Below are 25,991 nucleotides of genomic sequence, written 5' to 3'. Positions count from 1 at the left end.
GGTTACTCTTAATGAGACTTCATTTTTACTGCCCAGGCTAAGGCATCGCACACATTTCATATGCTATTCTGTTTTCTTCCAGTTTTTCATGTATTTTTTAATATTCGGGCCTGTGAAGTTTCAAATTCTTTGCAGCATATAGAATAAGTATAAATCTACATTAATTTTTCCATATCCTGATATCCAGTTACCACAATAATTTTTATTTAGTAATTATTTGGCAATAGATAATATAGATATATAGACTATATCTACAGAATGTACTGTACTATATTCTCCGACTATAGTATTAGAGAATCAGGAATTCTCAATCCACTTCTATCAGCCATACCCATCCAAGCCTTCCTTTCTACCTCAGGCTCCCAAGGAACTTGGAACAAGAACTCAGGAACTTGGAACCTGCTACAAGAAACTGCAGGTGAGAAAGTCCTGCTTTGGAGGGCGCCTGGATGGCTCCGTCAGTTGAGCGTCTGACTTCGGCTCAGGTCATGATCTCAGCTCGAGAGTTCGAGCCCCACATCAGGCTTTGCGCTGACGGCGTGGAGCCCTCTTTGGATTCTCCACCTGCCTCTCTTTGCCCCTCCCCCACTCACACTGTTTCTCAAAAATAAATGTTAAAAAAATTTCTTTTAAAGAAAGAAAGTCTTGCTTTGATAGAACCGAGTAGGTGTCTAATACTCCCAATGTCTCTATGTGATGAAGCTGGGCAAGAACGTGCAATATGGATCTCCCAACTACAGCCGGCACCCCACAAGATAATACCACTTTCTGGCCGGATACCAGACAGGACAACACAATGATTTGCGGGTAGAGAAGAAAGACACCTGGCAGGCCATAAGAGCACTTAGCCAAGTGAATGGCAGAAGCTCAGGCCTGAAGACAGGGAGGCAGAGAGGCGAGCTGAGAGCAGAATTACCAACCACTGGCCCCTCCCCCCACCCCCATAGCCTCTTCCTCCAGTTGTCATATTGCTTCTGTTTCATCAGACATTAATTTTATAATATATGAACAGTGGAATAGAATCCCCTGGGCAATTTATCTTCTGTTAACCTAGTACTATAATGTTTTGGTTTTTATTACTTTCTAAAATGTTTCAAATATGACAGAACAGTTTTATGTAAATATGTACATATTTATAAATTCATTTTGAGTTCTTTGGTCCTCCAGGTGACTATCAAATTGTCAAGTTCTGTTTTCTATTGCGTTACAACTTCCATTGATAATGCATCAATAATGCATAAACCTATGTATTACATCCAGTTAGGAATTATTGTCTTCTGTAATTTAACATTCTCATCTGGGATGGGGCACCTGGGTGGCTCAGTCAGTTAAGTGTCCTACTCTTGATTTCTGCTCAGGTCATGATCTCACAGTTTGTGAGTTCCACACTGACAATGAGAAGCCTGCTTGGAATTTTCTCTCTCTCCTTCTGTCTCTGCCCCCTCTACCCTTCAAAATAAATAAATAAACTTAAAAAAAAATTCTCAACTGGGAATATTATATATCTGTCTGTTTACTCTTGTCCTCTTTTATTTTTCATGTTACAATTTTATCATTTTCTCTTTTTTTAAAAAATATTTATTTATTTTTGAGAGAGAGAGTGAGTGTGTGAGCAGAGGAGTTGCAGAGAGAGAGGGATAGAGGATCCAAAGCGGGTTCCACGCTGACAGCAGTGATCCCAATGTGGGACTCGAACTCACAAACCGTGAGATCATGACCTGAGCTGAAGTCAGACGCTCAACTGACTGAGCCACCCAGGCACCCCACAATTTTATGATTTTCTTAAATGTTGTGTGTCCTGAGTTAATCCTCAATAATTCAATATTTGCACAAGCAAGAAAAAAAGAAATCAGTGATATTATGATTCATAAGAAATCATCTAAATGACCAAAATATATTTCTCATTATATTTGGTCCTTGTCCATGGTTCATGACTCGGAGCACCCAAAACCCTTGGAATTTCTTGAGCTGATAAGAGCAACAGGAGTGTTTTTTGTCATAATATTTGATCTCTTGTCCTCAGTTCTTGAAATTGCTTTAAAGTCATCACAGTGAAATGGGTGTTTTGTTCTATTTATAAGAAGCCCCTTTCCAGCACAACTGGGTTTTGGAAACACGTAAGGGTGGGGCTTGTTGCCAGGGAAGCCAACCTTGCAATTAGTGGGTTGGAACCTTCAGTCCCACCCCTCCCCTCACTTCTGGCGAAGGGAGAGGGGCTGGAATTTGAGTTCGATCATCATTGGCCAGTGATTTAATCAACTGTGCCTACATAATGGAACCTCCATTCAAACCCAAAATGACACAGTATGGAGATCTTCTGGGTTGGTGAACCTGGCATAGAGGGAGTGGTGTGGCCAGACAGGGCATGGAAGCTCCACACCCCTTCCCACATACCTTGACCTTGGCATTTCTTCCATCTGGCAGTTCCTGAGTTATGTTTTTTATAATAATAAAGGAACCTCATAAGTAAAATATTTCTTTGAGTTCTGTGAACACTCTAGCAAGTTAACCAAACCCAAAGCACGACTGGGGGTATGGGAACATCCAATCTATAGCCCCTCATGGGAAGCACAAGAATCAACCTGGGCTTTCCACTGGCATCTGAAGTGAGGAGTGAGGAGTGGTGTTATAGGACTGAGCCCTTGACCTGTGGAATCTGATGCTGTCTCTGGGTAGATAGTGTGGAAACTGAGTTGAATTCTAGGACATAGCTCTTGTTTTGAAAATTGTTTGTTTGTGGGGGAAATCCCCCCTCTCTATACAGACACACACAGACACGAATCGAAATTGGGTACAGAACCCATGTAGCATTATGGCATTCAAATGTACAAATAATCTTGTATACTTCTTTTATATATATAATTTTAAGGACTTATTACCTCTAATAATTTTTAACAGGGTTGTTGTTGTTTTTTTTTTTAAGATTTTTTAATGTCTATAACCAATGTGTGGCTCGAACTCACAACCCTGAGATCAAGAGATGTATGCTCTACTGACTGAGCCTGCCAGGCATCCCTCTTTTTTTTTTAAGGCATATTTTATGGGTTTTTTTAAAGTTTATTTTCTTAAATAATCTCTGCACCCAATGTGGGGGCTCAAATTCATGACCCCAAGATCAAGAGACACACACTTTTCTGAGCCAGCCAAGTGCCCCTAGGTTTCTGGTTTTTCCCTTCTTTTTTTAAAAAAATTCTCCTTCCTTTTAAAAAAAAATCCTCCTTCCTTTCTTTTTTTTTAATGTTTATTGTTTATTTGTTTATTTTGAGAGAGAGAGAGAGAGAGAGAGAAAGTGTGTGTGTGTGAGCAGGGGAGGGGCAGAGAAAGAGGAGAGAAAGAATTCCAACCCGGCTCCCCACTGCCAGCACAGAGCCCAACGCATGGCTCAAACTCACTAACTGTGAGATCACGACCCAAGCAGAAATTGAGTAGGACACTCAGGCCATGGAATCCAACCTGGTGTCTTGCTCTGCACTGAACACGGAGCCTACTTAAGATTCTCTCTCACTCTCCCTCTGCCTCCCTCCCCTGCTCTCTCTCTCTCACAAAGTAAAAAATAATAATGAAATGAAATGAAATAAATGAAATGACATGAAAAAGTGGTCATCCAGGGGGTGCCTGGGTGGCTCAGTCGGTTAGGCATCTGACTTCGGCTCAGGTCATGAGCTCACGGTTTTCACGAGTTCAAGCCCCCCGTCAGGCTCTGTGCTGACAGCTCAGAGCCTGGAACCTGCTTCGGATTCTGTGTCTCCCTCTCTCTCTATGACCCTACCCACTCGCACTCTGTCTCTCTCTCTCGTTCTCTTTCTCTCTCAGAAATAAACATTTTAAAAATTAATAATAAAAAAAGTGGGCATCCAACACAAGGTGATTTCCCAGCAGCTATGTTTCCACCCCCTCCTTGGCCACAGGAGTGTGCACTTGAGCCAAAATGAACCGATCGCAACACTTTACCCACGGCTACAAGAAACTGACACCTACCCTAAACCAGGGAAAGGAACGAATCTTCCCAGGAATGCTTCAGAATGCGGCCAGAGGCAGAAAGCACCACGCCCTGTGTGTGGCCGAGTTGTTAGCACCTGAGGCTGGCACCACTGGGTGCTACATCTCCTGCTACAGAGGGGAGGCTGGTTTGGTGGAATAAAGCCAACAGAGAGAGAGAGACAGAGACAGAGACAGAGATGGGGAGAGCCCAGGAGTAGAGGAAGCCCTGGTGGCTTACATGTTTCTGATTCCTGGCGTTCCTGGGGCCAGCTTGAGCCCCAGCCTCCCCAAGGTCAGAATTTCAAGCCAATCAAGTCCCCATCTGGTGAGGCAAACTTGAAACTTCTTCATACATAACCCAAGGAGTCCTGAATTCTACAGCCAAAGGTCGAGTTTCAACTTCACTGTTTCTGGAGTTTCTCTTTCTCACATCCCTGGAATGCCACTGGAATGTTCGTGACTAATCAGCAGTGATCGTATTGTCTTTAAAGACAACTGCAATTTCTTTCTCACTTCTCACAGACTCTGCAAGTCACGGTGGTTAAATGGATGGACTCTTGGGTCAGAACATGATGATCAAATCTCAGCTGGAGCATTTTACTAGCTGGGAGATCAAAGCCCAGTAGTGACATCTGGAAGAAAGTGGCCTGTTTAACTGAGTTCTCTTTAATGGAGAGTCCTTTTTGTAAGCTCCTGTAGGTTGGCATATCACATGGCTTATGAGTCAGTGAGATCTCATGGCATTATCTCCAGAAAATACTCCCATTCTGTCACTCAGAGCCATCATTCTTTAGCTTTTCCTTTACCTGTTCCTTCTCCTATTGTCATTATAAATGGTCCACGAAGCTATACCGAGAGAAAAACAGAGAGGCGGCAGCAGCAGCCAAAAGAAGACACAGCTCGGAGACAAGATTAAGAATAGAAAATATAGAAGTTTCTTGGGACTGTCAGAGCTTGCAAGGAGAGAAATGTAGTCAGCCCTTTTCTGATATTAACTTCATTTTTTATAGTACCCTAAAATAGGCTTGGGAGTTTTCAGAGGAGGCTGAAAATTAATTCAGGAAACACTGCCAAACTACGGAAGCCAAGAACTTCCTTGTGACTAGGGTGTGTCTATGGCTACGGCTGACAGATAAGAAGTGTTCGGTGTTGATTGCTGACAGTACAACCCGCCTTATCAGTGCCATCCTGACAATCCCAGCGTTCGTGTTCGTTACCTGAGATAACTTTCCTAGGCTCCATCTAAAAAGAAGTGTTTCATAATCCTATCTGCTTCGGGGTGTACCAAGTCACTGTCATTAAGGTTCATGTCATTAAAGTTTATGGCATTAAGGTTTCTTCCCACAGAGGGGAAATCTTTGATCTAAAGGTATTTATGCAGAATAGGTAAGTTCTTGAGGACTCGGGGGTGATTTTTGCTTTATTTGTTATGCAGTTATCAGAAGACAATGACAAAAAATTAAATCTCTCTATCATGATTGTTAGAGTAAGAATGCAATTAAACCCCAAAAGATCATGTAATGTTGAAAATATTTAGAAAAGGAAAATGTTAAAAACCCAGATAGCTAACTCAACGCTAAACTATTTACACTTGAGGTCGTTTTATGAAAGGTACCCAAGATTCTTTTTTAAAATTTCTCCTTACAGTTTAGATGGATGTCATAATGTAGTTACTGGAACACATGTGAAGAATCTAGTCACTTAAAAAATTAAAAAGGAGGGGCACCTGGCTGGCTCAGTCGGTAAAGCTCAGGGTCATGAGCTCAAGCCCCACATAGGGTGTAAAGCTTACTTAAAAAAAAAAATTAGAGGGGCACCTGGGTGGCTCAGTCGGTTGAGTGTCTGACCCTGGCTCAGGTCATGATCTCACGGTTCGTGAGTTCGGGCCCTGCATTGGACTTTGTGCTGACAGCTCAGAGCCTGGAGCCTGCCTCAGATTCTGTGTCTCCCTCTCTCTCTCTGCCCCTCTGCCACTCGTACTCTGTCTCTCTCTCTCTCCAAAATAAATAAAACATTTATTTAAAAAAAATTAGAAAGGAAATACTGTACCCTCCCCTCTTTCTCCTGCTCCTGCCCGTGTATGCCTCTCCTAAGCCTCTGGGAGACCTCTTCGTTCTGTGTACATGGGTGTGACTGGATAGGGAGCAGGGCGAAGATCTTAAGACATTCTTTCAGAAACTGCAACGGCCATCAACTCTGGGACAAAAGGGCTTACTGAATTTCAGAACCTGGAACCCAGACCTTAAGTCTTAGGAAGGTCAAGAGTAGTTAGAAGCAGAGATGAGAAAAGGCCATAGGTCCAAGGCCTAGTCCTTGGATTGGCGGGTCAAATACATTCCTTGGTAAAGCAAACTGCTCAGTCTGAGGCACTCCTTTGTAGTCGCAGTCAAATTTCAAGTCAGATTTTACCTCACATTCCCAAACCAATGATTCTGCTCCCAATTCTGCTATGTAGGGAGTGAGGAGGGTGTCCCCACACCACTAAGCAATTATCTGATACCAGCTGGGTGTCCTGCAAGTCAACTCAATTCTGACACTATCTACCTGGAGATAGGAGTGTCCACAGGGACAGGACCTATGGGCAGAAAGAGCTGCACTGGGGTTGTGCGGAGTGACTGGATATACTATGGAACTGGGGGAGGTAAAGGCAAAAGGGAGGCCTCCAGAAGGACTTTGATATGCTAAAGAGGACTGGTAAGATATCAGAGGCCTGGCAATTGTCAAGTTAAGGTTGTTTTCCCTCTAGTAAGGCATTAACATTATGCAGTTGGGAGTTCCTGGAGAAATGTTATACTCTGTATTTGCCTCAAGTATTTGTCAATGGGCTGCAGGTTATAAAGACATTTAATTTTACCTGCCGTTTCCTGCTTGCCTTTGTTCCCCACATCACTATGGAGGGGAAGGTGATATTAGGGGCTCTAGGAAACTGAGTCCATAGGTTTCTGGAGATTAGGCTATTGATAAGATTGCCTTTTTCTTGTAATTTACTAAAACATTTGTAAACTGATGGAGACTCATGTCCAGTATGACTGTGATCTCTATCAGCTGACCATTTTTCTTTTCTTTCCTTTGTTTTTGGGCAGCCAGGAGTGCTTGAGGAATATCACATATCCTACATTGGGGACGGGGGATTGTGCCAGCTTGTGTTTTGCACTCTGCTTGCCTTATGGTCCCTCAGCAATATCACCTATCACAAAGGACTCTTTTGAGAATTAAATATAAGAAACAGCTTACGCAGAGCTTTGAGTAAGGCTCCCCACAAAATGTTAGTTTCCTTCCTCTGACCAAGAGGAAGTTTAGTTCCTCTGATCCTGCTGATCTCCAAGGTCCCAAAAGTTATGTGCTATCCATCTTCATGAGGCTGTTTCTGCCTCCTGGGGTGGTCTGCAATGAGCATTTAAGTAACCAACGATTGACTATATGTAATATATGATATATATATATATATATATTAATTACCTATATATATGTGTGTGTGCGTGAGAAGTAAAGGAGATGATTCATTTTCAGAAATAACAAATAAAAGCTGTGCTGTCTAGTTAACAATAGGTTTACAACCTACTGGAAATATCTACGAACCCCACATCCGCCCCCCAGTGGAGTGTCAAACCCTTAGACACTTCACTTCTTGGTTTTTCTTCCCCTCTCCTTTTCATGGGCTTATTTTCATGGGCTTTGAAATGAGCATGCACCAAAGAGCAAAGGGAGGAGGGACTGAAAGTCTCTGCATCATCACTTCAGGGAATGTATATTTGTTCCAGTCTGACTACTTTCTGCCTTACATGGGCATAGGTGACGTCAGGGTAAGGCTATAACCTCTGTAGCACTCAGCCAATGAGGAACCAGGGGAGGGACTTGCGCACTAGGAGATAAACTGCCTGCTCTAACTGCCCCGAATGTGCCTGTCCCTCAGACACCACCTCTTGGAAGGTCGATTAAAGCCTCGCTTCATGGTGCTCCGAGTTTCCTTGTCCCTGAGGGACAAGGTGGGTAGGCTTATTTCTAATTTATGTATGTAAGTAAAATTTGGACCCAGTATGGCTACACAATATTGTTGGGGAAAAAAACCTTCTTCTGCCATATTGGGGTGGATTGTTGGGGTTTGGGAGCAAACGGTCAAGGAAGAATTCTTGAGATGTCTCCGGTGCAAAAAGGGTGATGTTATTAAAGCACGGGGACAGGACCCATGGGCAGAAAGAGCTGCACTGGGGTTGTGAGAGTATCTGATTATATACTTTTGTGGTAGAGCCCCTCCCTAAGGAATGGGGTGAAAACCTCAAGACAAGGGAAGGCAACCTGGGTATGTGCACATGAGCTACCTTCCTCACAATTCTGTAACAGACTGGCCATTCAGACTGTATGTTACCATATATGGGAGACAAAGGAGCAAAAATGGTATAAAAGGCAACCCCTTGATGCGCTCGGGGCTCAGGCTTTTGGGGTCTTAGCCCGCTGAGCCCGTGCAGGCACAAGTAATGTTGCTTCCTGGAAAGAAAAGTCCCGACTCTCTGTGTGTGACTGGCCACTACACTTTCAAGTTGGGAGGGGTTTAGGGATAGGGTAAGTCTCTAAGGAATTTGGAAGCAAGGTTTCCAGGACCTTGAGGGGCTAGCTGCTGTTAGGATAAGGTCATTTACTACTGTCTGTAAAACCTTAATCATGAGACCCTTAAATGTATATCAGAGGTGGATGTTTGGAGGATGATTGTTAACATATATCTTGAGGGGATAGAGACAAAGGAAGTTTCCAAAGGGATTTTCATAGGTTAAAGTCGACTTACAGGATCCTGGAGGTCGGGCTAATGTTGGGTAAAGTTGTCTCTTGCCTCTAGTGGAGTATTAACATCGAGGCAGCTAAGCTCCTTAAAGTCACGCTGCCTGTCTCAAGTACTTTTCAGTGGGCTGTAAGTCGTAAGGAAGTTTAATTTTTCTTTTTTCCTTTGCTCTCCCCATCATTATGGTCCTTCTAGCTTGACTTAATCAAATTGACACGAGAAAGATTAACAGGAGAAAATCACAGTTAAAAGGTGTATGTATGGGGAGTCCAGATATGCATGAAATTCCAAAGACGATGAGGCAACAGGAAGCTTGTGTGAGCTAAGGAAAAAGGTAGGGGCCTGAGGTAAGAGGACACTTTGGAAAAACAAGGTTGTTCTATTCTGCAGATGAGTTCCAAGCAAAGAGTAGCCTGTGTTAATACTTCTCTTCCTGATGCAGTTCTTCTTTCCAATATAAATTTAGGCAGTTATGGGAGAAGCAGAGAGCTTTTCCTCCATCTGTTGGCTTTTTATTATTTTCAACTCAAAATAATCTTTATGCCAAAGTGGCACATTTTGGGGCAGCCTGCCCTGGGTCCGTATGATGTTAGTGAATGGCATTTTACCAAAGTACACCTGTTTACTCCCTATTCCGTATGATATATTCATGCACTACATATGAGTAGTATGATTACATTTACATATAAGAAATTGGAAGGGATGCTTCTATTCTAGAATGAAAAACTATAAAATTCTCAAAAATTATCTCCATCTCAATTTGGGAATTCCTGATTATGGAGCAGTAACAGCTTGCCCGTAACTTGGTAGCATTAATCAGCCAAGAGCCATGCTGTGGGAGACCAGTAAGGCTGGCTACACAAATGGTCAAGGTCCTGCACAGAAAACCACAACAAGGAGATCAACCTTTAAAGATGAATTTTCTTAACAAGGATTTTTATTGTAAACTGCCACGAACATGTACTGTGAGGAAAAGCACTTTACGTAACTACTTTTGCTAACTAGACCCTAACAAAACACTACTTTTAACAAATCCCCAGATCCATTATCACCCTTAACCAATGGCACGTGGGCAACCCTGTCTCTTCTGTTGCCAAAGTGACTTCCTACAGATGAGGGAGCCAAAGGCAAGCTGAGGACAAATCACAAGCTCCCTCCCCGCCAGATGGGATGTGTGTGACATTCCTCAGGCACTCCTGGCTACCCAAGAACAAAGGAAAGGGGAAAACAAATGGTTAACTGATAGAGATCAGTCGTGCAGGACAAGAGTCTCCATCAGTTTGCAACTGTCTGAATGGTTTACAAGAAAAAGGCAACCTTATCAGTAGCCTAACCTCCAGAAACCTATATACTCAGTTTCCTGGATCCCTAACATCACCCTCCCCTCCATAGTGATGTGGGGAACAAAGGCAAGAAGAAAATGTAGATAAAATTAAAATTCACTTAGGGCTTGCAGCCCACTGACAGACAGATAGAGTAGAACATTTCTCTAGAAATTCCCTACTGTCTTAATGTTAATGCCTTACTGGAGAGAAAAACCACCTTAGCTTCACAATAGCTAGACCTCCAGTATCTTATGAGTCCTCTTTAGCATATGAAAGTCCTTCAGGAAAACTCCCTTTTGCCTTGACCTCCCCCAACTCCATAGTTTATAATCAGTCACTCCTCACAACCCCAGCGCAGCTCTTTCTGACCACGGGTCCCATCCCATGCCTTAATAAAATCATCTTTTTGCACCAGAGACGTCTCAAGAATTCTTTCTTGGCCGTCGGCTCCGGACCCTCCCTCCCCCCACCCCCACTCCAAAACCTCATCAGTACCTCTTTTTATTCCAAGTTTGAGACAGGGAAAGTCTGCTGTCCATAGTCATTTGTGACAGCTCTCTTCACCTTCAAAATTGTCCCGTTTAGATAATAAATTTTATCACACTTTTTTTTTAATTTTTTTTTTAACATTTATTTATTTTTGAGACAGAGAGAGACAGAGCATGAATGGAGGAGGGTCAGAGAGAGGGAGACACAGAATCTGAAACAGGCTCCAGGCTCTGAGCTGTCAGCCCAGAGCCCGACACGGGGCTTGAACTCACGGACCTCGAGATCATGACCTGAGCCGAAGTCGGCTGCTTAACCGACTGAGCCACCCAGGCGCCCCTTTATCACACTTTTAACACTACCTACTTTTCATAGCTACCATTTGTTGCATGCCCGCTATGCACCAGACAACTTACTCTTATTATTTTATTAAAAAACATAAAAATCCCCATATGTAGTGATTGTCCCCATTTGATGGCTGAGGAAATTGAGGCTCAGAAATATTAGGAAACTTTCCTAAAATTACACAACTAGTATTTACAGAGCCGGGACTCAAACTCAGGTCACTATCCTACCTTCAGCCTTTGTGAAAGGCAAGCAGACAAGAAAAATCATCTAAAACATCACTAACTGTGTAACTGTGTACAGAAAAGTCCAAAAGCACTACCTGCATTTCACTAGTGCAGCTGTTTTCAAAGGGTGGCCCATAGATGCCTAACAGCCTCCCAAATCTTTTCATGGGGTCATGGAGATAAAACATATTGTTATATTAATACTAAAATGTTGTTTGCCTCTTCTGTGTTGACACTTGAACTGCTGGTGCAAAAGTATTTGTGAGTCTATGATGAGATTCTACCTTACACCCACGAGGTGTAATTTTTAAATTTTTAAAAATGAAAAATAGGGCACTTGGCTGGCTTAGTCAGTAGAGCATGCAACTTTTGATCTCACGGTCGTGAGTTTGGGCCCCATGTTAGGTGTAGACATTACTTTTATGTATGTATGTGTGTATGTACATCTGGATGTATTTATTTATCTAGTATAATCTATTGTCAAGTTAGCTAACAAACAGCATATACAGTGTGCTCTTGGTTTTGGGAGGTAGATTCCCGTGATTCCTCACTTACATACAACACTCAGTGCTCATCCCAACAAGCGCCCTCCTCAATGCCCATCACCCATTTTCCCCTCTCCTCTACCCGCCCTCCCCATCAACCCTCAGTTTGTTGTCTGTATTGAAGAGTCTCTTATGGTTTTTTTTTAAACAACAAAATGGAAAATCACAAGTCTGGTGAGGATGTGAAGAAATTGGACCCCTCATACATTGCTGATGGGAATGTGAAAGTGGTGTAGCTGACATGGAAAACAGTATGAAAGTTCCTCAAAAAGTTAAACACAGAATTGCCAAGTGACTCACCAGTGCTACTCTTACATATATTCCCAAAAGAGATGACAATAGATGTTCGAACAAAAACTTGTACAAAATGTTCATGGCAGCATTATTCACAGTAGCTGAAAGGTGTCAACAACCCAAACGTCCGTCAACTGATGAATGTATAAAATTGTGGTATATTCATGCAATAGAAGATTATTCGGCCATAAAAAGGATGGGGCGCCCGGGTGTCTCAGTCAGTTAAGCGTCTGATTTCAGCTCATGTCATGATCTCACAGTTTGTGAGTTCAAGTCCCACATCGGGCTCTGCACTGACAGCTCAGAGCCTGGAGCCTGCTTCGGATTCTGTGTCTCCCTCTCTCTCTGCCCCTCCCCAGCTTGTGTTCTCTCTCTCTCTCTTTCTCTCTCCTCAAAGATAAATAAATAAGCATTTTTTAAAAAAATGAATGATATATTGATACATGCTAAATAATATGGATGAACCTTGAAAATTTTGTGTTCAGTGAAAGAAGCCAGACACAAAAGTCACATAGTATCTGATTCCATTTACATAAAATGTCCAGACTAGGCAAATCCACAAAGACAGAAAGCAGATTAGTGGTTGTCAGCGGCTGGGGTGGAAAGAGGAAGGAGAATAACTGCTTAATGAATATAGGATTTTCTTTGGCGGTAGTGAGAATATTCTGTAACTCAAGAGTGGTGGTGATTGTATAACATTGTGAAAGTACTGACCGCTATTTTAAAATGGCTAAATGGTGATTTTTATGGGTTTTTAAAAAAATTAATTAATGAATTTACTTATTTTTAAAGTAAACTCTAGGGGTGCCTGGGTGGCTCAGTCGGTTGAGCATCCGACTTCGGCTCAGGTCATGATCTCGCGGTTCGTGAGTTCAAGCCCCGCGTCGGGCTCTGTGCTGACAGCTCAGAGCCCGGAGCCTGCTTCGGATTCTGTGTCTCCCTCTCTCTCTGACCCTCCCCCATTCGTGCTCTGTCTCTGTCTCCAAAATAAATAAACATTAAAAAAATTTAAAAAAAAAAAAAAGTAAACTCTACCCCAACCTGGGGCTGGAACTGACAGCCTTGAGATCAACAGTCACATATTCTACCAGGTGAGCCAGCCAGATGCCCCATGAATTTTATAGTTTAAAATATTTTACCACAATAAAAAAATAGGTGCAAAAAGTAATCATAGGTAAAACTGCTGGTGTCTTAGCACAAATCAAGGCAGGGGTACCCAAGTGTCCTTGCCATTTTTATAGTTGCACACTCACAGCAAATAAATAAATGATTTTAAAGCCATTTTTACTTAAGAATGTGCTTAATGAAGCAGTAAACGTTACTAACTGTATGAAATCTTACCCAGTGAGTATACATCTTTTTCATATATATAAATGGAAATTTAAAAAATTTAAATTTTATATGTAACATATATATACTTATACATAATTTAAATATAATAATATATAATAGAATTTATATGTATTTCTATATAGCTATCTCTAAATATACACGTTAATATATAAATAAGTATATATTACATAGAACAAATTATATGCTACATTTAATATATAAATATAAGCATATTTTATATACTTTCATGTAAATTATTATGTACAAAAATTGTAATACCTAGAGCAACGATTATAAAAGCTGTACAAAGAGGTACTCTCAAAAACACTATAGATAAACGGATAGATGGATAAATGTTCAATGTCATTAGTCATTAGGAAACTGCAAATTAAAACCACAGTGAGAGACCACTGCACACTTATCAGAGTGGCTAAAATAAAAAATAGTGACAAGTGAAAGAAATCACTCTGAAAAGGCTACATGCTTTATGGTTTCAACTACATGACATTCTGGAAAAGGCAAAGCTATGGAGACAGTAGAAAGATTAATGGTTGCCAGGGGTTAAGTGGAGGGAGGGATGAATAAATAGGTAGAGCACAGAGGGATTTTTCAGGTGGTGAAACTACCCTGCAGGAGAATGGATACATGTCATCTATACATTTGTCCAAACTCACGGAATATATACCACCAACAGTGAACCCTAATGTAAAGTATGGACTTTGGTCCATACTTCGGTCAATGCAGGTTCACTGATCGCAATAAACTTACCACCGTAGTGATGTTGATTGTGGAAGACGCTGTGGGCGTGGGGGGAAAGAGGTATATGGGAACTCTGTACTCTCTGCTCAGTTTTGCTGTGAATCTAGAAGTACTTTCAAAGAATAGGCTATGTAAAAAAAAAAAAAAAAAGATAGTGACAACACCAAAAACTCATGAAGATGCAGAGAAACTGGATTCCTCACATGCTGCTTTTGGGAATGGAAAATGGCACAGCCACTCTGCAAATCAGTCTGGCCGTGTCTTAAAAAACTAAACATGCAGCTACCATATGACCCAGCAATTGCTATCCTGGGCATGTATCCCAGAGAAATGAAGACTTATGTCTACATAAAACCCGTACAGGGCACCTGGGTGGCTCAGTCGGTTAAGTGTCTGACTCTTTTTTTGTTTTTTAATGTTTATTTATTTTCAGAGAGAGAGAGAGCACAAGCTGGGGAGGGGCAGAGAGGGAGACAGAGGATCTGAAGCAGCCTCTGCACTGACAGCAGCGAGCCCGATGAGGGGCTCGAACTCACGAACCATGAGATCCCAACTGAGCCACCCAGGCACCCCAAGCGTCCAACTCTTCATTTCAGCTCAAGTCACGATCTTACGGTTTGTGACATTGAGTCCCACGTGGGGCTCTGTGCTAACAGTGCAGAGCCTGCTTGGGATTCTCTCTCCCTCTCTCTCTGCACCCCACCGTCATAGACTCTGGGTCTAGAGTTCTTTCTCGTCTAGCAAGAAAGCAAGACACAGGATTAAATGCAAGAGATGGCTAATGTCTGGGAGAAGACAAGAGCCCCGAGTAAGGGTCCTTGTTACGTGTTTATTAGGATCAGAAGGCTTACAAACATGGTGATGGACGTGCACAAAGAGACAATAAATCTGTGAACATTAACTCATGGGCGTGAGGGAAAGGGGGTTTTGAAGATATACAGTGTTAGGGGTTTAGGTCAATATAAAACAAAATCCTGGCGCCAGGCAGACGGTTAACAGCAGACCTGAGGCGCTGTGTCTGTTTATCTTAGCTAGCCTAGGGGATAGGACAGATAAGGCTTGCCACCTCAGGGTCAACAAGGCAACTTTCTTCTGCTAATTAGCTCCGCTCTGGGCAACTTCTACCCACAGCAGTCTACAGCGCTGTTTACCTGCTTACCTAATTTGGTCCCTCCTTCCCGTGAAAGCAGCTTCCTGGTATAGTACTAAATTGGGGGCCATTTCTGGGGCCTGGCTCAGTCGGTTAAGCATCAGGTCACGATCTTCGGATCAGGTCATGATCTCATGGTTTCTGAATTTGAGCCCCGCATGGAGCCCCGCATCGGGCTCCATGCTGTCAGTTTGGAGCATGGAGCTTGCTTCGGATTCTGTGTCTTCCTCTCTCCCTGCTCCTCCCCAGCTCACGCTCTGTCTCTCAAAATGTGAATAAATGTTACATTAGGGGGCGTTTCCGTCCTGAATACCTTATCTTGTTTACCCCATATACCTTTGTATTGGGGCCTTTGCCCTGCCGTCTCTATACCTGTTTACCTCATCTTGTTTATCCAAACTTGGATGTGAGCCTCCTATGGCTTTGTAATTCTTTATGCCTTGTTAACCCATCAGCACAGGCTCAGGAATTCCTAAGCTTATTCCCACACACCCCCTCAAAATAAACAAATAGGCATTAATAAGACAACAACCCTGTGCATGAATGTTTATAGCAGCTTTATTTGTAATAGCCCCAAGCTGGCAACAACCCAGAAGTCCTTCAACAAGTGAATGGTTACATTGTGCTGAGTCCACACGGTGAACACTACTTGGTGATAAAAAGGAACAAACTCTTGAACATACAACCTAGATGAAGGTACAGAGAATTATGCTGAGTTTAAAAAAAAAAAAAAAAAAAAAAGCAACGCCCAAAGGTTCTATACTGTATGGTTCTGTTAGTATAACATTTTTTTAAATGACAAAATTGCAGAAACAGAGAACAGACCAATGGTTACCAGGGGTTAAGTAGCAGGTAGGGACAATCAGGAGATGGAGTGGCTATTTGAAGGCAACTTGAGGGATTCCTGTGGCAATGAAGATGTTCTGTATTTTGACTGTATCAATGTCAATATCCTGGTAAGTATTGCAAGATGTTCCCATTGAGGGAAACTGCGAGATGGGTACAGGGATCTCTCCCTATTGCTTTTTTTTTTTTTTTTTAACAACGGCATGTGAATCTACAATTATTTCAAAGTAAAATTTGAATTAAAACAATTGACTGAAGTGAGCCTGTCACTACAAGGAAGACAGTATTTATTGTCAGTATAAGATTTAAGCTTTCGAGCAACAATCTGAATGTTGGGAAATTTGCTTTTGCCACCACGAGTGTCAGCTTCCCGAGGATTAAAGACTTTTTTAATACGATCAGTAGTGATATTAACTAACATTATGTTTTGATATCATATAATGAAATGTGCCAAAGGTTGTATGTGCTGCATAACTTAGTGAACCACTAAGGTATTTTCTAAATGATCAATACACAGTAGTACAAAGTCATGCATAGATGAACGATCCATTTAATATACACGACAGACTGGTGGATGATACCGAACCGAGTACAAAAGTTCATTCATGCCATTTCAGGTGCCAGTTACAACTAACCTTTAGGAAATTACCATTTGTCAAGTTTTAATAAAGTACTCACAAAGAATATGCACAATTACCTGAAAAGATATTTAAATACACCTCCCTTTTCAACTACATATCTGTGTGAGGTTAGACTTGCTTTATATCCTTCAGTGAAAATAATATATCACAATAGACTGAATGCAGACACATAATGTGAAAATTTAGCTGTTTTCTATTAATCCAGACATTAGAGATTTGCAAAAAAGTATAAAACACTATCCCTTCTTTTGCTACATTTTCTTGTTTTGAAAAATAGAGTTATTTTTCATAAAAATATTATATGCTAACATGTAAACATTAAGCTTATTATTTCTTAATGATTACCAAATACCTAGTTTTAAGTTTTTCTGACTTGGATTTCTAATAGAGGAAGTACTAATGAATGTGATGCTCACAAACAGAAGCTCTTTGGGGCTCTCAATAACTTTTAAGAATGTAAAGGCTCCTGGGACGCCTGGATGGCTCAGTCAGTTAAGCATCCAACTCTTGATTTCAGCTCAGGTCATGATCTCGAGGTTCATGAGTTCGAGCCCCACTTCGGGCTCTTCACTGACAGCACAGAGCCTGCTTGGATTATCTCTCTCCCTCTCTCTGCCCTTCCCTCCCCGTCAAAATAAATAAATAAACATCAAAAAGCAGAAGAGGGCTCCTGGGTGGCTCAGTCAGTTAATCATCCAACTCCTGATTTAGGCTCAGGTCATGATCTCATGGTTTGTGAATTTGAACCCCTAGTCAGGCTTTGTGCTGACAACTCAGAGCTTGGAGCCTGCTTTGGATTCTATGTCTCCTTCTCTCTCTGCCCCATCTCCACTCACACTCTGTCCCTCTCTCTCTCAAAAATAAATAATAAAACATTAAAAAATTTTTTTCTAAAAAGGAGAAGAAGAATATAGAAACTCTTGAGATCCAGAACTTGGAGAACCCACTGTTCTAGGAGTCAAAAGTTTTCTTGTTGATCACAGTTGCATGTTCAAACAGATTCTAAACCCAGCTCACATACTGAAGGGCCAACGTAAGAAAACAAGAGAGTGGCGACCTTTGGCAATAGGGAAAGGGAGCTGCCCTACCACCCCTCCCTATCCTGGGACAGGACGACACAGAAATGTTGAGGTTGCACATGGAAGATCATTCCCATCGGGTGTTTCCAGTGGGTTCCTAGGCAATCACTCATGAGGCCACTACACTTGCCCCCCCTCCCCCGGGAATGATCAGGAATTTGGAAAGCTATCTCTGTTTGTTGTCCTCCTTTTTGTGGATATTATTATACTTCCAGAGGAGCCTGAGTTAATTCCCCTCTTTGAAAAACAAAAACACAAACATGTCACCAGTTAGACTTTTAACAAAATAGTGATTTATAGTATGTCCAGCTATTTACAGAGAAGATCCATTTACAGAAGAACAAGGCAGTTGTAATATATTCTAGGTGAAATCCATGATGAAGAATCCTTTGTAATTGCATTTGTTGGCCATATTGTTGAGTTAATCTTCAAAATGCATGCTGCTAAAAAGGGAAAGAGCAATTGATGATTTAATTTTTAAATTTAAAGACTGCCATTTAAATGAATCACAAGTCTAATTTTTAAATGAAGTGCCATCAACTGGCTCCTGGCATCCGCCCAGCTGGTGGACTGCCCCAGCCTAGTCTCCAGGCAGACGCACTGGCCTGGCCTGTTCATATAATTCAGATACTAAAACATTAAGAGGAGCACACAGTGCAGCCTCAGAAAGAAGGGCATTCTGTCTGGAGACCTAAACTAGATCTGGAGGTTTTGTTATCAGTGAATTCACTGTAAAAATGCCTAGACTGAGGAAAATATAAGTTGATTTCTTGCTCTTGGGAATACGGTGGTCAGGGGTGTGTATGCGTGTGTGTGTGTGTGTGTGTGTGTGTGTGTGTGTTTACTTAATGGCCCTACCATGACCCAATTACTCTGATAATTTTCCCCTTTCTTGATTTAACTTCCTTCTTTCTTTCTCTTCTCTTTATCATTTTCTTTAATTCCTTCCAATTTTTGCTTCATAAATCCGCCCTTATAACAGCATTTATATTTTCCAGTTTCCAAAAGAATAACATGGTGGTCCTATGCACCAGCTACTGTGTCCTCTCTTTTCTAACCACGACTCTAATTTTCACGTGCATCCCTACTGGCCCAGTGTACCATGCCTGCAGGTGCAGCTTCCACCACGTTGGCCTACTAGGTCATTGGCCAATCTGTCCCTTCTATTTTGAGTCATAAAGTAAGCTGGAAATACATGTCTGAAAAGCAAACACAGCAAAACACCTGTATACATTTTAAGTACTTTTCTAATAAGCTTGTGAAATAATCGGGCCATTGCTTTACTATTAGCTTTAAACACTTCCTGACGTTGAGGAAATGTGACAGCCATGTATAGAATAAAACTGTATGCTTTCCATTCCTTATCATTGTCCATCTTTTACCTAACTTTGCAAATTTAGTGTCTCAATACCAGTTATTCCACTTCAAAAAGTCATAGTCTTAAAACAGTATGTCTTCAATAACCATTTTTCTGGTTATGGGGCAACCCCCATCCAATGGTTGTTGATGAGGGAAAGTACAACAGCCTGGCCCCCTTGCCTAAATTCAGGACACTATCCCAGCTCCAGAGCCCCTCGTAGCAGGGCCGAAGCCTCAAGTGCAAGGTCACCACAGTGCAATCTCACCCTCTGCCCTGTCCCGCTTCTCTCACTCTGTTACTCCTTTACTCTGTGTTGCCGGGAGCACTATCTCCCGGGGAATCCAATCTGAGACCTTCAAGAGGCTATTGACATTTTAGAGACCTTCTGAGGCAAGACTTTAAACCCTCTACTTGAAAATCTGGACTCACTTCGGTGGCTCAGTCGGTTAAGCATCTGACTTCAGCTCAGGTCATGATCTCATGGTTCATGGGTTCAAGCCCCACATTGGGCTCTGTGCTGACAGCTCAGAGCCTGGAGCCTGCTTCAGATTCTGTGTCTCCCTTTCTCTCTCTGCCACTCACCTGCTCATGCTCTATCTCAAAAATGAATAAACATTAAAAAAAAATTTTTAAAAACATCTGGCCTCAAGGTTAGTTACTGCACATGAAGCCAGAATGAATTGGAACGTTTTTTTTAATGGAAAAGCATCAAACATGCCAGCACTCCCTTCCAACAAACCTGAGCTCAAAAACCCCTGAAATACCTTTAGAACAAAAACACTTATCACCTGTCACCTCTAACAGGAAGGTTGGAACTTATGGCAAAATCAGTTTTGCCTCTCAGAAGGGTCACAGACCCTCATCCCAGAAAAAATGTACAACCAGACACAATTTTAGATACAAGTCCAGGAGGGTATAAACTCCTCCCCCAAAGCCTTCATGGACTCCAAGAACCATTGACTTACAGCGAAGGTAATAGGAATGTATAGTTTCAAAGCTGTTATCCAACATAGGGAATAAAGAGATTTTTTTTAAGTATGTAAGAAAGTCCTAATTCTTCTGCATATGATTTCATCAGTAGGTTTTGAATAACCAAATACCAGGCTCAACTTACATTTTCCAGAGTCATGTCTGTTGTATTTGAAGTTGTCCTCCTACGATATCTCTTCCTGGTACAATAGACACTGACGAGGGTGACTATCAGCATCAGGGCAAACACAGCAACGGTAGAAGATGCAGCGATGACAATGGTATCCTGGGTGGAGCCTCTCCTCTCACACCTTTCGCCCAGGAACCACCAGTCTTCCCCTGACAGACACCTGCACGTCGGAACGTGACCCAGAGTTATGAGTTGATATTTCAGTCTGAAAATCTTCGCCATTAAGGGTGCGGCTCAACATTCGGGTCATCGGCATATGGAACTCAACTGGAGGGGAATGGATAGACTAGCTCCAGAGGGCCAGGCAAGGCCAGTGGTAAAGACATGGAATCACTGCTCATCTGGTACTCAAAATAGTGGCTCTGAGGTAGGAAAGGAAGGTGGTGTAGGTAACGGAGAAAATTTGGTTCTCAGTGTTTCAGTCCCTTAACCTCCCCCCCGTACCTCTTGGCCAAACTCATCCCAGAACTTCTGAGAACAATCTCCATCTAAAAAATAGTGACAGTCACACTTTACCACACAAGACTGTTGTGAGGACTTAATAAGGTCTATAACACATGAGGACTTTTTCAGGCAATTACAATACAATGTACTATTTCTTCATAAATAATTTTATTCTTCTTGTGGCTATCCAAAGTCCCAAATGGAGACCAAAAAATAAATATCCCATGAATGGCTTTGAGATGAGAATCAACTGATTTCACTCACAGAAAATATCAGTATCTAATCCTATATTGTGTAAATGATAACATTTCTAACAGGAGAATGGGGAGATCTTGTCCAAGTTACCCCTTACCTGCACTCGGCCTTGCCATTTCGGACAACGCAGATGCCGTCGTTCTCACATTTGAAGTTTGTGCAGAGGTCATTGATGTTAGAGGTTGGGATTGGTGGAATTTGTGTAGAATTAAGGTGGGATATGTCTAAGGAGGGCAGAGGGAGAGCATGGACGGACATCAGTTTGACTTTAACAAACATTTGATCCTTAAGTTTCAAAATAGATGCTTAGGTTTCCCGGCCAGTAAAATAATTAATAGGTAGAAATCTAGATACAGACGGGAACTGGACCAGCCTTTGGGGTCATCAACTGAACCACATGCTTACCTGAGCTTGGGCTTGCTTGAGCTAGAAAGGGTCTAAGCCCTTATAATCCACCCTCAAGGGACAGACATGAAGATAAAGCACAGAAATGCAAGGTGACTGATGGGCTTGCCCAAGGTCACAGGATTCTTGCTCAGGGAGAGCAAGTTGGTGGATATCTGACACAAGCTACCAGGCCCCCCTAACAACCAGGGCTCTGATGCTTGTAGTGTTTTCTTTTGCTTCTCATCCAAACAGTGTTGAACCGAGGTGATGAATATGTGACTTTTTCTCTGCTACATAAAAGTAGCAGTTGTTTGTCCTTCAACAAAGTTATTCTTTTTTTTTTAATTTTTAATGACTTTATTTATTTATTTTTTAACATTTATTCATTTTTTTGAGAGACAGAGTGCTAGTGGGGGAGGGGCAGAGGGAGACACAGAATCCAAAGCAGGTTCCAGGCTCTGAGCTGTTAGCACAGAGCCTGACGTGGGGCTCGAACTCATGAACCATGAGATCATGACCTGACCTGAAGTCGGATGCCCAACCGACTGAGCCACCCAGGCACCCCAAAGATTTTATTTTCTTAATGTTAATTTATTTTTGAGAGAGTGTAAGTGGCAGAGGGACAGAAAGAGAGGAGGACAGAGGATCTGAAGTGGGCTCTGTGCCCACAGCAGTAAGCATGATACAGGGCTCGAACTCACAAACCATGAGATCATGACCTGAGCCAAAGTTGGAAGCTCAACCAACTCAGCCACCCAGAGGTGCCCCTAAAAGATTTTATTTTTAAGTAACCTCTATATCCGACATGGGGCTTGAACTTACAACTCCAAGATCGAGCGTTGTATGCTCTACCAACTGAGCCAGCTAGACACCCTGCAGGAAAGTTATTCTTGAATAATTTTTTCCAAGAAGTATCATCTTGATTTACTTTAATTGACACTGACATAAAAATTTCATGGGTTTTGGGGCAGCTGAGTGGCTCAGTCAGTTAAGCATCCAACTCTTCTTTTTTTTTTTTTTAATGTTTGTTTATTTATTTATTTATTTATTTAGAGAGTACTCATGTGGGCAGGGGTGGGGCAGAGAGAGGGAGAGAGAGAGAAAACCAAGAGTCTCCACATTCTCACAACTGTGAGATCGTGACCTGAGCCAAAATCAAGAGTCAGACGCTCAACTGACAGAACCACCCAGGTGCCTCTACTATCCAACTCTTGGTACCAGCTCAGCTCATGAATCTCGCAGTGGTGAGATAAAGCCCTGCATTGGGCTCCATGCTGAGTGTGGAGCCAGCTTGGAATTCTCTCTTTCCCTCTCTCTGTGCCCCTTTCCCTGCTTATGTTCACGTGCTCTCTCTCTTAAATAAACTAAAAAAAGATTTCATGGATTTTAATTGCACCACCTTTCATCACAAACATGATTCTGATTTACAGAGCTGTAAGAGGGTCTTTAATAGTAAATGACTTAAAATTGTGCTACATGAAACACGGAAACCACCAGTATTCCTGAAAAATGTATTTACTAGCTGCCGTGGGTAAGAAATTTAAAAGACAATAGATTAATGCTATTACTGACAAAATATATATGTGTATACTTATATATGATACATAAAATATACATTTGTGTGCTCATATATATGTATATATGTATGAATATATATTTGAAAGACACAATAGAGACAGTTCATTTCCAGTTTCATTTCATGTGCTTGTGTGATATTTCTATTTCTGGAATCTTAGAGTATAATTTAGGGTATAGTAGCTATACTTTAACTTGTTTCTAGAGAAAATTTCTGTCCTAATTTTCCATTGCTCCATGTAGTGGTAATTAAATTCTTTATCCTGGAATGGTCACTGTTTTTATTTAAATTACTTTCCTGTTGTTAATAATTTATGCCAGAAAGAAAAACTCCCACTCATGCCCATTTACTCCTATACCTAAAAATGGAACCCAGAAGAACGCAGTCAATAATCAATGGCCACGACAACAACAACAAAAATAGCTTGTATAAAACTATTTTTGCTGACATACCTTCCACGGTCAGTAGGATATAAACATCATCTCCTTTTATAAAATCTCTGCTTTTCAGCCTCTTGTAGGTTATGAAGGCAGCGGTTCCAAAGCCCATACTTCTTCTAAACTCCGTTCCATTAGGGAAAAAAGCCACTAATCCCACTTTGGATGGCCTGTCCCAAAAATAGTTTCCATTATCTGAAAAAGCAATTTATATTAATGGATTGTGTTTAGCATCATCATAGCTTTTTGTGGTAGGAAAGAACGGGCAATGTGAAACGCAATTAGGATAGAGCTCAAAATAATTAAATGATGCTATTGACCTGTGGATGTATTCTCTGGCAAGTCACTGAAGCTTGTTCATTTATACTGTCCTAAAGAAAATGAGATTGCCTAGTAAGGAGGAGCACATTCTGGAATCTGAGTGGAGAGATACCAAAAGTTTCCTAGATGCGGTATCACACCTATACTTCCTGACCAGTATAGAAACTCCCTCCCCATTAAAATCATTTCTCAGTGGCCTCGAGTCATAGGTGGTCCTTTTAACTAAGTTGAATCAATACGTTTCTGAGAGAGGTTTTTTTTTATTGTATTTTTTAAGTAATCTTTACAATGTGGGGTTCAAACTCATGACCACGAGATTAAGAGTCACATGCTCTACCGACTGAGCCAGCCAGGTGTCCCGAGAGAGTTTTGAATATTAACATAGAACAATTCATCTCATTAACTGAATTATTCACCTAACAGCAAAGTCTTTCTAGAAGACAGTGAGAAGCACTGCTTCTGGGGAAAGGTGATGACCCACCCAACTTTGAGCCATTTTCAATGTCATTCAGGCAAAAATGCTTTGGGAAAAAAAAAAAAAGTGAAGAAATCTGAGCATCAAGTTCCTACAATCCTCTCTGTGAATATTTTTTTTCCTAACAAATTAATGGTTTTTCTTTTTCCTAAGTCACATAGGTCCATTTTTTTTTCATATATAGAATTCAGATTTGGCAATAATAGTCACCTTGCCATAATTTCATTTTTTATTAGGTTCCCAGAAGGCAAAGGATTATTAAAATTAGAAATGTGATCATTGCCTTCTGGGAGCTGTTCCTTTTTGAGACTGAAAAGATGGGGAATGATGTCACCATTGGCGAGCTCTCCAGAATTCTTTAGTAAGAAATTATGATCCATTCTCACAGCCTTCCCAACACTCCAGGAGCTCAACATCTTTCCTCTCATCAGAAACCATCCCCTTCTACAAGAGCTGAATTTTGTCTGATAGTCCCAGTGGCGAGGGGTGGTTACTATTACTGCCCCAGTTTTACTGCTGAGGAAACTGAGGCTCCAAAAGACTATTTAATCAACATCACATAGCTAATGAGAAGCAAACCTTGGATTTTAACCGAGGCATGCCAGACTGCAAAACCAACACTCCTTGGACAACTGGAATTCAGGTATGATCAATTGCCAGGAATAGTCAGTGTCTTCTCTATTTTTCAGAGACAGTACCTCTTGACATTCTTCACAGTGGCCTGCCTGGGGTACTCTGTCCACACCTGCTGAAGCCCTTCCCTTCAATGTCTTGTGTTCCTAAAATCTGGGGCTCAGAAATCCCTAAGTACCTGACTGTGCAGTCTCTCATTCCCAAATTGTCCATCCCTCCTAGACAAATGACCGTGTATTAGCAGTAAAGGAAATAAGTCACGAACCGGTGGTCATAAATGGGTCTGTAGTTATACTCCGCTGGTTGGACATACGCTGTCGAATGTCAGGATTTTGATCCAAGAGTGTCATCGTGGCTTGTTGCCAAGGACATGGCCATTGTAATTGATCATCATTGGCTCCAGAGATCAAGTGGAAATATATTCCTGCGTTAGTCGAATGATTCAGATTCAACTGAATCTGGAAGGCATAACCTTTAGAAGAATAAAATGGGGGGCTATATATAGTTTCATTCGAGCTGCCAATAATCTGTGTGAAATTCTTTATATGCCAGATATGATGAGGGCACTGTGTTTCTGAAAGATTGATGTCATCAAGAGACAGGCCACCCAATGATGCACCAGTGCCTCTGACCCCTCCAAACACCACTCTAAATTTGTTGGTCACTTTCAATGTCACATGGTAAAGTTGCCAGCTTCCAATGGGTATATCTGCAAAAGAGACATTATTATTTCAAAGAAGACAAAGGACTACGAATCATGTGCAAATCAATATTAGAGTTTTAACCTTCGCAGGACAGATTATCATCCTAGAGCTATTGGTTCCTACAGGTCTGCAGTGTGTTTTTCTCACTTCTCCAGCCCAAGCCCATTCACTTCAAGGCATTTCTGTGGGGTCAAACTGCTCCCTTGAATATCTGGATGTTTATCTGCTTGTTTCTCAGGTAGTCACCTGTGTCCAGCGAAGGGTAAGCAAACACCAACATCTAACTTATGAGTATTCCATGCCCTAAATAGGAGTTGTCTCCCATTATATGTTAGTTAAAACTGATATCTACACTGTGCCCAGGATTCCTGGGATACTGAACCAAAGCCTTATTTAACGTATTTATAGTTTGAAATACTTCCTTCACATGCCCAACTTTCAGCCAGTGTTTTGGCA

The 25,991-nt window shown here is 41.6% G+C and overlaps 1 protein-coding gene across 1 annotated transcript in view; it reads right to left on the bottom strand.

Moving 5' to 3' along the window:
* Window positions 1–18,054: 18,054 nt before the first annotated feature.
* MEP1B (meprin A subunit beta) overlaps window positions 18,055–25,991 on the bottom strand; it is a 53,572-nt gene continuing 45,635 nt past the window's right edge. The window contains exons 12-16 of the mRNA XM_043557179.1: window positions 25,097–25,540; window positions 23,418–23,597; window positions 21,100–21,226; window positions 20,259–20,463; window positions 18,055–18,227 (exon numbers count right to left, since the gene is read on the bottom strand). Of these exons, the coding sequence (XP_043413114.1) occupies window positions 18,213–18,227; window positions 20,259–20,463; window positions 21,100–21,226; window positions 23,418–23,597; window positions 25,097–25,540 (971 nt within the window). The 3' untranslated portion in view covers window positions 18,055–18,212. The remainder of the gene's footprint in view (window positions 18,228–20,258; window positions 20,464–21,099; window positions 21,227–23,417; window positions 23,598–25,096; window positions 25,541–25,991) is intronic.

Source organism: Prionailurus bengalensis, chromosome D3 (genome assembly GCF_016509475.1).
Source record: "Prionailurus bengalensis isolate Pbe53 chromosome D3, Fcat_Pben_1.1_paternal_pri, whole genome shotgun sequence".
NCBI classification, from domain to species: Eukaryota; Metazoa; Chordata; class Mammalia; order Carnivora; family Felidae; genus Prionailurus; species Prionailurus bengalensis.
The sequence above is the reverse complement of the archived record's forward strand: the minus strand, read 5'-3'. Positions and strand labels throughout refer to the sequence as shown.